Genomic DNA, 13,752 nt, shown 5'->3' on the forward strand with positions numbered 1-13,752 from the left:
TATATATTTTTTTTTTTTTTGATAAAATTTTGGTGAAGATTGTTATTTCAAGATCGCGATTAATTAATTTTTAGTTTTTAACAATTTATGTATATATATATGTATATTATGTATATTATGTATATATATATAATATATATATGAAAAAAATGATTAAGATATATTTATTTATTTAATTTTTGTTTGATACAATTATTGAAATTTTTATCGAAAAAAAGATATAAAACATAATTTTATTTATATAAAAAAAATCATTTAAAAATATGTTTGATTATTAATTATACATGAAAACATTGAGAGAAATATAACAAGATTTATATGACATAGATATGACATAGTTTTATATTAGTTATGTCAAATTAATTTTAGGAGAAGAATCAAAATATTACTTTCGTTTAATTCTCTATTTATATTATTTAAAATTTATAAATTATCCAAAACTTCTAACTTTTGAAAAAATTGATGAAATATATTTTATGAAACATCTTATGAATAATTTCATTTTATGGATAATTAAATATATTTATCATTAAACAAAAAAAAAACCATGAATATAAAAATGTGAAAGTTCTTTTACATAAAACATCGTTCTTTCAATTATGTTAAAAATATTAATAAAATGTTATTTTACCAAACTTTAGTATTTATATTTGTTCATTTTTTAATATTATGTAATTTCATTATATATGTTGAACAAAAATTTTCGTCCATTGCTAATGACGAATCTCATTATCATTTTTTTATACATAAAACATTATAAATTTTTTAAATATAAATTCTTTAAAATGTTATATTATAAAAATATCGTAAACAGTTACGTAAAATATTCCAGAAATACCGAAAATGTATTTAAATCTTTTATTATTTGGCATCACGAAGTACAGTGAAGTTATATCACAATAATTGAACCGGTTTTTTAAACTACTTCTTACCAACTTTTTTTAGTTAATTTAAATGATTGAATATCCTTATTTTTCGCAAATGAACTCGAAGATATAACAAAATTTTTTGTTAATTTTTCCTGAAATGAATCACCATATATAAATAATTTATCTTATAATATATTCACAATATTAACAAAGACAAAAAAGAATAATTTTGATATAGTCATAAAATAAAATTATTGTACATTTTTTTGGTATACAAATATAAAATATTTGGTTTCTTTTCCTATTATAAAATAACATTTGTAATAGGATTGATAATAGATAATAAATTTTTTAAAGTATATAATTCATATTAAAATATAAATGCATAGATATCTATATGGATGTAAATTATATAAATTACAAAAACAATCTCTAAAAAAGAATAATTTATAAATGAAAAATAAATATAATTAAATGAAAAAAATGTAAAGTCTTAATTGCAAAAAATTGCGTGATAGTGTAACGAATGTATACATACCATACATGCCACAATGTGTATTTCGATTTAAGCAACTCGGATTTCACCATTAATTACTGTACATAATCGCTTGTATTCGTTAATGCTACACATACCAGTTTATACAAGTATTAGTAAGTACTTTATACATATTAATCACGCATGTCGTTGGACGTCTTGTTACCAAGTATGTACATACGTGATCAGAATTTCATCAATATGATTTATAATTTATATTATTGATTATAAAATGTTTATTCAAATTATTACATATCTATATATTAAAATGTAAATATTTTGATATAATCATTTATTTTCATTTAGATATTTTTTCGATCAATTTTATATTTACTATTTGATAAATTATTTTATGAACATTACTTGATAAATTATGTTATATTATAAATATTTTATCATATTTTTTAATAATTTTTTAAAACAAAGCTTTTTTATAAAATTTTAATCGTTTTACGTGATATTTTGTTTGCATTTACACATCACATACATTATCAAAATCTTTAGAAACAATGACATTTTTGCATGAAATAAAAAATCTTTTATAAATTAATACATAACTTTTGATGATATTATTTGAAATTCCTCATTGCTTTCAAACTTTTGGACAGTAGTGTATGCTATATACATTTACCAAGTATTCGTATCAGTATCAACCTTTCGCATGAAAGCAAATGCATGTAATTTAATCCATGTAAGCTCATTGCATTTTGTTTCATTGGAATTTCAATTTATTTCAGTCACAATGTTATTCAATATTGTTGTCAATTTTTTGCAGAATGGTGGCTTTGGTGGTTGCTTGTACCAGGATGTTTTGCATCTTGGACCAAATACATCGAGGAGTATGATTCTATCAATATTGCTAGATGCGATGTCCATTGTGGTGGTAATTATCCTGATAAAGTAAGTATAATTTACATAATTATTTAATTTATTTTATCGTTTATCGTGCAAATATCGAAATTATACAGAAAGATTGACGAATGTATAAAAAACTGTGTATCTATATTTTCGTTATATCTATATTTATTTTTCATTATTATGATGATATATTTCGAGAAAATGATTTTTATGATAAATTTATGTAACAAGTTGGAACAAAAATAATTTCTAGAATAATTTTACTTTTCTTGTTGAAACACTTTCTTGTTTAATATAGATCGAATAACAATCTCGTTACAAATGAAGAAAATTGAAAACAAAATAGAAATTTGAAAATTTACGAGCATTAAAATACGCTCTAATTTCTAATTTTATTTCTTAACCATTTGATTTTTGAAGTAGATTAACTAATACAATAAATAGAGCGTTGTATAATCATGAATTAATTCAAACGTTTAAAACTCATTTCTCGCCATTGTATTTCAAATGTTTAGAATCTTATCTAAATAATCGTACATTGTATGTAAAAATCAAAGAAACTTTATGATACTAAAAATAGATATTTATTTAGATTAAATACTTGATTTAATGAATATTTTAATGGTAACTTGGAAATTGAATTTTTTAAACGATCCGAAGGTTTTTTAATTTCTTTTACATTAAGATTTGTAAAAAATTGTTTAATATATGTTCATCTTATATATATATTCTTTTTCATAAATAAAAAAATATTAATCAAAGCATAAAACAAAATCTTTACTGGATATTATGAAATTTCAATAATAAATTGTTATTATATTTATTTAATGTTTCATAATAGAGAAATTGAATCTTTTTAGCATTTTTTAAAAATTAATTCTTTTTAATTTTTAAAAATTATGTAATTGTTTGTCAAGTTTGTCAATTGGGCTGTCTAAGCTAACAATATTTATTCTACACTTTACATCACAGTTTTAAGAGCTAGAATTGTAAGCAGAGTCAGATATTAGTGATGAGTATTTTCTTCTATATAATTTTTCTTATTTAGGTTAAAACCTATTAAACATTTTTTCATTTTCTAAAGTATGTCGAAATATTTATGCATGTCAAATAATGATGATTACTTTATTGACTTTCAGAATTTAAAAAAATTCTAGAAATGGAAATTTGTTAATAATATTTAAATATCTGTTTCAAAAAGAAGAAAAAGACAAATATATATATATTATATTTCGAATTCTGAGAGTCTAAAATCTCTCAAAATTTCAATTTCTATTAATTTTCAATCAATCTCTGAAAACAAATAAAAATTAATATAAAATTGAAAAGCCATTGGGTTGTAAATCACTTTTCAATATTTAAAACCTGCGAACAAATCTGTTGCAAATTATAATCATGAAAAATATTTATCTTTATTCGAAAATTAATGGGATATTAATGTAGCAATAAATGATAGTTTATAAATGATAGTTTCACAATTTACTCTTATAATTTTATTGGCAAGTATCGCCACTTCATATATTGCTTAATATATTTTTTTCCAATAAAAATAAATATTTTATATAAAATATTTAAAAAAAAAAAAAAATATTGGAAAACTTGAAAAGTTGATATTAAACGGTATAATTAAATGTATTATAATATTTGAAGTATATGTGTACATGTATGTGTGTATATATGTATATTACTATTATATATGTATATAATTATGAATGTATCGTTTTGTTTTATGTATGTGTGTATGTACATGTATTGTATACGTACTTGTACCGTTGTATTGTGATATATTACTTTGTTTTAGTGTATGGAAAATTGCTTGGAATCCAATTATACAAAACCTGGTTACTGTCCTGATAAAGCATCCATGACACCCTTCGAAGCTGTTTGTTTAATAGCTTGCGTAGATGACTCTCGTTGTCCAGATTTAACAAAATGTTGCAGGCATGATTGCGGTGTCACGTGTATGCATCCCATCGGTTTGAATAATGTAACTGGTATGCATTGGATTTTGTTACTTGTCACTGTCGATATGATACAACAATTTTTTATTTTTATATCTCGTTATTTATTTGTTTACAAATTTATTAAATTATACACATAACATAAAAGATAAATATATATACTATAGTATGTAGTAGTACACATACATAATGTGAAGTATTTGTTGCAATTTTACAAGATTGCAAATTTTTTTACAAGATTCATAATTATTTAATTAACTCTTAGAAACAGTTTATTAATGAAAATTTTGCAATGATAATGATATCCATATATTTTAACGATAAATATCTACACAATTAATAATATGAATAGATGTTAGATTTGTATATGTAAGATACGAATAAGATATAAATGAAGTTTAAAATAGTGATGAGTAAATCGCGGCTCAACTGCTTAAGTAAGGCCTATCGAAACGTTGCATTTCATTTATCTGAATTGAGATGCATATGACAAAAAATTTTAGCCACAGGCATGATATATTATCAATATGAAACATGCATTAAGTGAACACTTGAAAAAGTATTCACGCGCGATAATAATTCCCAGGATTGTCAAGATATGTTTCCTTGTAAATTTATATTGAAAATTTTTCATAAATTATATTTCAAAATAAATGATTAATTAATTAATTTACTTAAATATTTAGTCCTGTTATTATTCCTGGAACATTAAGTTTTTATTTCTGATATAACTACTTTGAAAAAAAAATATATATATATATTTCATCTATATTAATAAAATTTAATAATATTGTTAAAAATAATTCTTAAAGATGAAAATGAAGAATATATTATTTATAAACTATATTAAAAATTTTGAACAATCTTACTCTTCTATATTATATAACTAATAAATTATTATTATTATAAAATCAAATTCTCATCTTTTGCATATTTTTGTATTTTTTCAGATTTACCTCTAATTCCTGAAAATATACAAATCAGACAACAGAAAAACAATTTGATTCTATTGTCTTGGCAAAATTCAAATACCCAACGAACGAATGATTCCGTCGAGAACGAAGATGTAAGATATTTAGTGGAAGAACGGCATTTACTTGGGCCCAGGTATATAGAATCTAGATTAAGCTCTTGGATGGTTCGTCAGATATCAACGAAATCTCACGTAACGATACGAGAACGATTAAAAACGGGACACTGGTATCAATTTCGCGTAGCAGTTATTAATGGGAATGGTTCTCGAGGATATTCTCAACCATCCAGACCATTCAAAACGAGAGGTAAGCAAGAATATTATTCCTAATATTAAATCTAACTATCTGTAATCAAAATATCTGCACTAAATTAAATCAACATATGAAATATTTTAACTATTGGCTGATGAAATTAAATTAAGATCATTTCATAAAATGATTATTTCCATAGACTGTTTTGATTAATTTTCAAGAAATAATTAATAATTCATCTCGTTGTTCTGTTATTTTTATTTGCCTTTGCATTATGTTAAAAATTAAGTTCCACGAATAACATCAATTACAACTCTAATAAGTATTAATTCGTTTAGATCGATATAAAAAAGATGGATTTATAAAAAAATTATTGAAAATTCGTGTTACTTTTAGAACCACGGAATCCAAAAGAACCACAAAATTTAACTTTATCCAACGCTCGACTGGTAGATGGAAAATTACGTATAACCCTTAGATGGATTAAACCAGCCTCAGATGTGCCAATTACGTTTTACAAAGTGTTCTGGAGCCGTCTTGTCCATGGCCCCACTAATGATTCTATTCTTGTTTATCACAAAACAATTCTCAAAGTAAGTTTTACATGTATGTCTACATTAACAATCCACTTTAAATTTAAATTTTAAAAATTAAATTTAATCATTTCATTAAGTAGACACTAATAATTAATAATCTAATGTAATATTTGAATATTAAAAATCATAATTTCGTTTATCGATATCTCATTTTTGTAATTTTAGATTAATTATAGATGCATAAAAAGTGCTATCTCTCTGTGTAGAATACGCATATATCGATGAAAAGTATCGAATATGGCGCAATTTTTTGTCGAATTATCTTTCGAATACAGAGAGAAATGGAACGAAAATTGAAAAGAAAAATGATTCTCCTCTTGTCGAATTTCAGGACAAAACTTGTTACGAGCTGAAAGATTTGGAGGTGAGGTGCCAGTATTTTCTTCAGGTACAAGCTGTCGCGCTGTACGGTGGCCGCCGATTAGTTTCGCGAAAGGCTTCGAAAGTTTTCAATAGCACCGATTATATGATATACGGTAAGATAAAATTCCAGCCTGATCTTCTTCCATCTGCTACTGGTATTTCTGTCGAGCCTAATAATTGGGATAACAAACGAAGAAGTGCCCTTTCATTGAAGCCGATATGGGGAGACGATCTCGCAGATGCGAGCGATACCATGGCGATCTCCATCTACGGCGAATGACTTGTCACTGCGGAGAGGTCAAGGCACGTTTAGTTTGGCCGATGAACCACGATGTAAAGGCCTACAACGTCTCCTGGAGGGAGGCATCCTGCTCGACATCGCAGGAAAAACTCGTATCCCATCGAAAGAAGTCTTGGTGGAAAGTTGTCCAGGTACTATATCTATACTAATGAAATGAGTCGAAACTTTATTTTTTTTTAACTAGTCTTGTATATTTCTAAAATCAGAATTAGCTTAGCTTCTTTCTTTCTTTTGAAATTTTTTCAAAATTACGATTAAATATGGATGATCATTATATCGTGTAAAAGAGTGTATATAAGTTTATATTTTAATATCATTTCAAGATATGTTTCATAAACATTATTAAATATTTGTCTTGTGTTTAGATGATCAATCATTTGAATAATCAAACTTCGAACAATCGAAATTTGAATAATCAACATTTAACTGTACTCATATTTATAATCCATTAATGGTAACAGGAGTCGTTTTTTTGGTTTGCAAAAGATTGCAATTTTTGTAATTAATAATATCGACTTTATATTGTAATTAATGAATTACGAATTAATTAAAATAATTTAAAGTTATAAAATTCATTTAAATTATTACTAGTTAATATAATTTTGAATTTCGAGAAGCAGATACACTTTTATCCCTTACAGACATCGCATCTTGAAATAAAACATCTTCAAAGTGAATGCACATACAACGTGAACGTACGAAATATATTCAACGAGATAAGTAGTAACGACGAAAATGGTGTCAGTATAGAATTTTTCACTACCGGTTGTTTGGGGGAATCAGAAGAAGTCAAGGACAACAATTTTTCACACAGTAGAACGACGCAATGTAAAACTAATAGTAAATTGTCAAAAAGAAAACGACACTATGCTACTTATTTCTGATTATAAATAGTTTATGTCGTAAAGTATATGATTGCCATCTTACACGAACAAAAGTTAATTTTTTAAATACTTAAAGTCATATATTCATCATATATTGCTAATTCATCATAATAAACAAGATTTTTTATTCTATAATATATCATCGTGTGTTGATAATAAATTAACTATATTGATCGATATTTTTGAATGTGATCAGTTGTTTTTTTTGTTACATTTGTTATATGAAACAATGTTCATTTGGAAAAATATATAGATATAAAATAATCCTATTAAAAAAATCACAAATATATATAAATAATAAAATTTATATAATATTCTTTGTAAAAATAATAATCTCTTAACTTGTTTAATTATATTCAAAATTTTAAATTTTTGATATAAATTGATATTATTTTCTCTATAATATTCAGAATTTTTAATATATTAGCTTAATAAATTATTTTTCCAAATAAAACATTATATAATACTATTCAATATTCTCTTTCTCTATCATATGCTATATATGTTACAATATCTTAATAATTTTGTGATTTTATTATAATAAAGAGCTAGATTTTTAAGTTTATATTCTTTAAATAGTAGATAAAAAATTATATTACATATAAACATATATTATATTTTTATATTCCATATATCATAATTGTTTTTTAGAAAATATACATGTATATTTTAATTAATTATATTGTAATGAGTTCTTATCTTTTGAAATATTTACATTTCAAAAAAAAAGATATTCATTGTGATATTATAAGTTTATATCAATTAATACAAAAATATAATTTAATACTGTAAAATATAGAATGTTTATTTTTCTTTCCTTTTTTTCTTAACGATTTTCTTTATTTTCAATAACTTAATTCGATGAAAATGAGACGAATATGATATATGCATATATTTCAATCTTTACTTTTTATAAAATGTTCTATATTAAAATAATTTTAATTATTTAAAAAGAATAAAATTATAATTAAATAAAATATCATGTTATAATTGAATAAAAATATTATAATATGAGAAACTTTTAATCATAAGTATCATATATACTATTGATTAATACTAGATATTACAATAATTTGATTCAATCTTGTCTTGATTTTAAAAATAATAAACATACCGAATATGCTTGATTTAGAATCTGAAAAAAAACCGTACAATTATATTATTAATATTAATAATCGAAATAATTATAGGTATAGGTAGAACATCAAAATAAAAATTTTAATTTGAATATATCTCTATCATTACTACATTCTATATATTATATTCGCTGTTTTCTGTATGCAATATACATGATGTTAATATATTCGTGGAACACTTTGATCGATTCAAAAATAAACGCAAAAGTTGATACTAAAAATGAAATTTATTTATTAAGTTATAAACAAGTGAAATTTTCGTTATAAACAAGACACAAATAGAATAAAACAGCTCTATCTGCGACATACCATTGCATTATATCGTTTTGTTTCTTTGCCTCGCTTTATATAACACAAACTTGACTTGAATTGCTTATAATATAATAAATAAGACTGATATTTTTGAATAACAATTTTTGTATTTATTTTAGTTTCTAGAATCGAGGCTATCTATAAAGATATATCTCACGAATATATTAACATTCTATATTTATCTACATACCAAACAACTTTTACACGATATTTTTATATACTCAATTTCTCATTAGATATTCTACCTTCACAAATATCCTGTATGATATTTCTCCTTTTTTTTTTCATTTCACTACTTTTGTCTATCTTCTATGATATAGTATTAATTAATTTATATTTAAATATAATTATAATCATAACTTTGAAAACTTACCGACATAAAAGATGGTAAGGTTAAATCAATATTTTGAAAGTTGGATATTTTACATTTTAATTCGTTAGCCAAATTTATCATAAGAATTACACGTTGAAAGCGTACATCGTAAGAATACCATTTTTCATATATCACATCATCTCCTACAGATGAACTCTAATAATTTGAAAGAATTATATTTTATTATTTATATTTTATAAAAAAATATATTTTATTAAAAAAAATAATATTGTATTGTTATTGTAAATTAAATTAAATTAAATTACTTTCTTTGATATGTAATCATGTTTTTGCAAATAATTGAATAAATCATACCGCTTCAAATAAATGTTGAATACAATAACATAATATATAAAATTGTATTAATGCACCGATTGTATACGATGTAAGTAAACATTTTTCAAAATAGTTGGCCGTAGTCTGAAAAAATTATTAGCTTTTCTCTTTATGAAATAAATGATAAATAAAAACGATAAAAAAAAATATGATTCTACTACAAAAAAATTGGAATATAAAATGTACCATTGCAAACATAAAACTCAGAAAGCAGAATCGGAAAACGTAGCTTAAGTAAAGAAATCCAATATTGGGAGAAATCAATTTTTTCAATATAGTAGTCGTCCTATAATAATTATAAATTTTTTTTATTTAAATTATTATTAATATATAACTAAAAATTTGATGTGATTAATCGTCGATACAAATTAAAATTGAATTATGTCTAAATATATTGAAAAAAATAATATTGCTCATATTATGAAATTTAAATAATAAAAATTAATAAGATTTACTGTTAATTAAACTTCTATGAATAGTTACTCGATTACAGTTTCAAAATGGCGGGTCAACAACTTCATTTCCCGTCTGACATTATCGTTTTGCCAAATAATATTCTTGTAAAGATCTTTCGTTATTTCACGTTTCTCTTCAAGTATGACCGCAAATTTGATTCTAAGGTATTTGTATTGAGCCGTTATTAAAAGGCACAAGTATATGGTATAGATATCTAGACTAATTTTTCTAATTATCGTATCTTCACCGCCAAGCAATTGAAGAAAAATACCACAAATAAAAATATCGTTTGAGAAAGGTTGTTTGGAAAAAACGGCTGGAATTATAAAATCCTCGTAATAAAATTCATTATTTTGAAACAATTTGATCAACGGAGATAATATCCATATCATAAGCGAAGCGACACTTGCAATTATATAAATTTTTAAAGGCATCTCTAACGGTTTCACCGTATCAATTATCACGCTTTGAAATATTTCGTCTTCTGTAATCAGAAGATGATTCAACTTTCCAATTAATTTATATAACAACTTTTTACGACTGTGTAAATATATGTTGAAAATGATCACTTCAAACGAGATGGCTATGTTCACTGTACCATCCTTTAACGCTCTTTCCCCCGATACATTGAAAAGTCCGAGAAAAGAGGCAGTCACGTATATCAGTTCTATTATCCAAGCGATGATGAAATAGATTTTCAAAACTATGGATAATTTCTCATTTATATTGTTCATCGGTAAAAAGTTTCCCGAAATCATGTTTGCGAGGGCGTTCAAACGATTCAAATTTTGAAAATTCATTTCCTCCCTTACTTAATCTTCTTGTAATTTTTATGAATAGAAAAATAATAATTTTGATGAATGAAACGAGAAAAATTCTGTAAGGAAAATTGTTATGTATCTTTTTATAAATTTGATTCATAAGAAATCTTGAGTTTCGAATTTAAAAATAATTCAAGTAATAATAAACTTTGGATAATTATTATATGATGAATTTAGTAGCACTAAAAATGATATATAAGCACCTTTTTTTTAATATTGTATTCGTATTGAATATGTATATATATATATCACTAAAAACTTGCGAGTACTCTATCAATTCAAAGTGTTCAAAGTGTTCGATACAATTGTTGCTTGTCATTGCATTCTTCATCTGTTTATTCTTTTTTTTATTTTTATTACCATTGCTATATATAGATTGCAATTTAAAATTCTTTCAGTATATAATTATCGATCGTTAGTCGTATAATTACAACTTAATATCTTTCTCTTTAATCGTATTTATGTGAGAAAAAGAATTTGTATATACAATATATAATTTACATAATTATCATCAAGTTGCTTAAAATGTCTCATAGCTTCTCCTTTTTTTTGTTTTTTTTTTTTTTTTTGATGTAGAAATTGAAATGATGAATTTATAAAGAAATTAATCACGTGAAATGAAAGAGTCGAAGTTTCTTTTCACCTTTGTCATTATATTATTGATTGAAGTGTTAGTTTATTTCTTCTAGAAATATGGGATTAAGAGAACTACAAAACTTGATATTATCTGTTTCTAGAAAGAAAATACGTGAATTAAACCAATTTTAAATGTGTGTAAACCAATTATATTTTATAAAGTGTTCTAGAATTTGCTTATTCAGCTAAATATTCTCATTTTATCATAAAACAGTTCTATCAGTTATATATATTTTTATGTGTATATAGTATCACTAATGTTATTGTAGATTGGAATCCAATTATCAGAAAACATTGTATAATATATTATTTAATATATAATATTTGTGTTCGTTTTGAAATACAATAATAATATATCTACTTTCATACATTTTTCAGGGATATCTTGTCGTCAAAAAAGAAATGGAAAATGAAAGATAAAAAATATTCTATATAAACTTTAATAAATTTCTTTTGCTATTTGTTTCACAACTTATAAAGGTAAGCATCATTATTACAATTTGATCCGTTAAAAATTATCACGTAATACTTTTTTTATTGTTGATTTTGTTTTATACATTTCCAACTTCTACATTATTATACACAGACATATCTCATATCGCGTGCAATTTGAAATTGTTCCAATATGTGTATAATCATCAATCATTATCTGTATAACTTGATATATTCTCTTTAGTCGTAATATGTTGTAATATGTTGTATTTTAGATATATCAATTATATTTTGACATCCTTTTATTCATAATTTGATTATTGGTTTTATTCTTGTTATCATAAAATTATTCTTAAAGTAATTTTTAAATGTATATAAAAAATATTAATTTTCTATTATTCTATTTCTATTATAATAATATTCTATTATTAATTCACTTCAAATTATTCACTTCAAATTAAATTCTCTAATAATTAAATATTATTTCAGTATATATCGATCCACATTTAAATATAAATTATAAATTAAAATACATATTAGAAATATTAGTATTTTTAAATTTATTAAATTATATTGGAAATGGTTTCTATCTATTCTTATTCGTTTATTTAAGTAATTCCATAATAAACTTTTAAGCATATTTTATAAAAAATATGCATGTATGTATTGACAATTAATATAACAATTTAATTTAACTTTGTCTTGCTTTCAAAAATAACAAACATACCGAATATGCTTGATTTAAAATCTGAAAAAATAATATGGAAATATTATTAATATCTATAATCAAAATTTATAATATCTATAATTAAAATTAATAAATTATTTATATGCAAAAAGTTTCAAAGTGAATCGATTAAACTTTATATTATTATATGAATAAGAAAAAATTTATATGAAAATTTAAAATCAAAATATATTTTTTTTTCAAAATCTCATTTCATTGAGATTTCTTAATATAAATATTTTTTTATAAAAAAAAATGTATATTTTGATATAATAATTACTCAAAATAAAAACTTACCGACATAAAAGACGGTAATGTTAAGTCGATATTTTGAAAACTAGATAATTTGCATTTTAATTTGTTAGTCAAAGTTATCATAAGAATTATATGTTGAAACTTTATGTCATGAAAATACCATTTTTCGTGTACTACATCATCTGCTACAGTTGTACTCTAACAATTTGAAAGAAATTATATTATTTAAATTATTAAATTATTAATTATTTTCTTTTTACATCATTTATGTATTGCATTTTCATTAAACAAAAATAATAATGTATTATTATGTAAATTAAATTGTAATTTTTTCTCAAATTACAATTTCTATAAAAAAATCATACCGCTTCAAGTAACTGCTGAATACAATAACACAATATATAAAATTGTATTAATGCACCAATTGTATACGATACAAGTAAACATTTTTCAAAATACATGGCTGAGCTCTGAAAAAAAATAAACAGTTTTTTCTTTATAAAAGAATAAACAAACGAGTTAAGAAAACGTGATTCTGCATTAAAGAATTGAAGATGTACCGTTGCAAGCATAAAACTCAGAAAGCAGAATCGAAAAACATAGTTTATGTAAAGAATTCCAATATTTGGAGAAAGTAATTTCTTCAACATGACAGTCATTCTATAATAATAATAA

The 13,752-nt window shown here is 23.1% G+C and overlaps 2 protein-coding genes across 4 annotated transcripts in view; one reads left to right on the plus strand and one right to left on the minus strand.

Moving 5' to 3' along the window:
- Nucleotides 1-7,731, plus strand: part of LOC102672075 (anosmin-1) — an 8,621-nt gene extending 890 nt beyond the window's left edge. Inside the window, exons 2-8 of the mRNA XM_006619003.2 lie at nt 2,180-2,304; nt 4,064-4,256; nt 5,174-5,503; nt 5,846-6,042; nt 6,377-6,521; nt 6,623-6,840; nt 7,351-7,731. Of these exons, the coding sequence (XP_006619066.1) occupies nt 2,180-2,304; nt 4,064-4,256; nt 5,174-5,503; nt 5,846-6,042; nt 6,377-6,521; nt 6,623-6,840; nt 7,351-7,593 (1,451 nt within the window). The 3' untranslated portion in view covers nt 7,594-7,731. The remainder of the gene's footprint in view (nt 1-2,179; nt 2,305-4,063; nt 4,257-5,173; nt 5,504-5,845; nt 6,043-6,376; nt 6,522-6,622; nt 6,841-7,350) is intronic.
- An 851-nt stretch (nt 7,732-8,582) lies between these two features.
- The window catches only part of LOC102671670 (odorant receptor 22c-like), a 10,213-nt gene continuing 5,043 nt past the window's right edge, over nt 8,583-13,752 (minus strand). Inside the window, exons 2-6 of one of the 3 annotated variants that reach the window (XM_031512074.1) lie at nt 13,638-13,737; nt 13,513-13,547; nt 9,730-9,799; nt 9,415-9,570; nt 8,583-8,728 (exon numbers count right to left, since the gene is read on the minus strand). In XM_031512074.1, the coding sequence (XP_031367934.1) occupies nt 8,672-8,728; nt 9,415-9,570; nt 9,730-9,799; nt 13,513-13,547; nt 13,638-13,737 (418 nt within the window). In that variant the 3' untranslated portion in view covers nt 8,583-8,671. Of the gene's footprint in view, nt 8,729-9,414; nt 9,571-9,729; nt 9,835-9,936; nt 10,037-10,233; nt 11,119-13,512; nt 13,548-13,637; nt 13,738-13,752 lie in introns of those variants that run through there. The other 2 variants (XM_006619001.2, XM_031512075.1) reach the window with 2 other exon arrangements.

This window comes from Apis dorsata, unplaced genomic scaffold, assembly GCF_000469605.1.
Source record: "Apis dorsata unplaced genomic scaffold, Apis dorsata 1.3 scaffold_383, whole genome shotgun sequence".
NCBI lineage: Eukaryota > Metazoa > Arthropoda > Insecta > Hymenoptera > Apidae > Apis > Apis dorsata.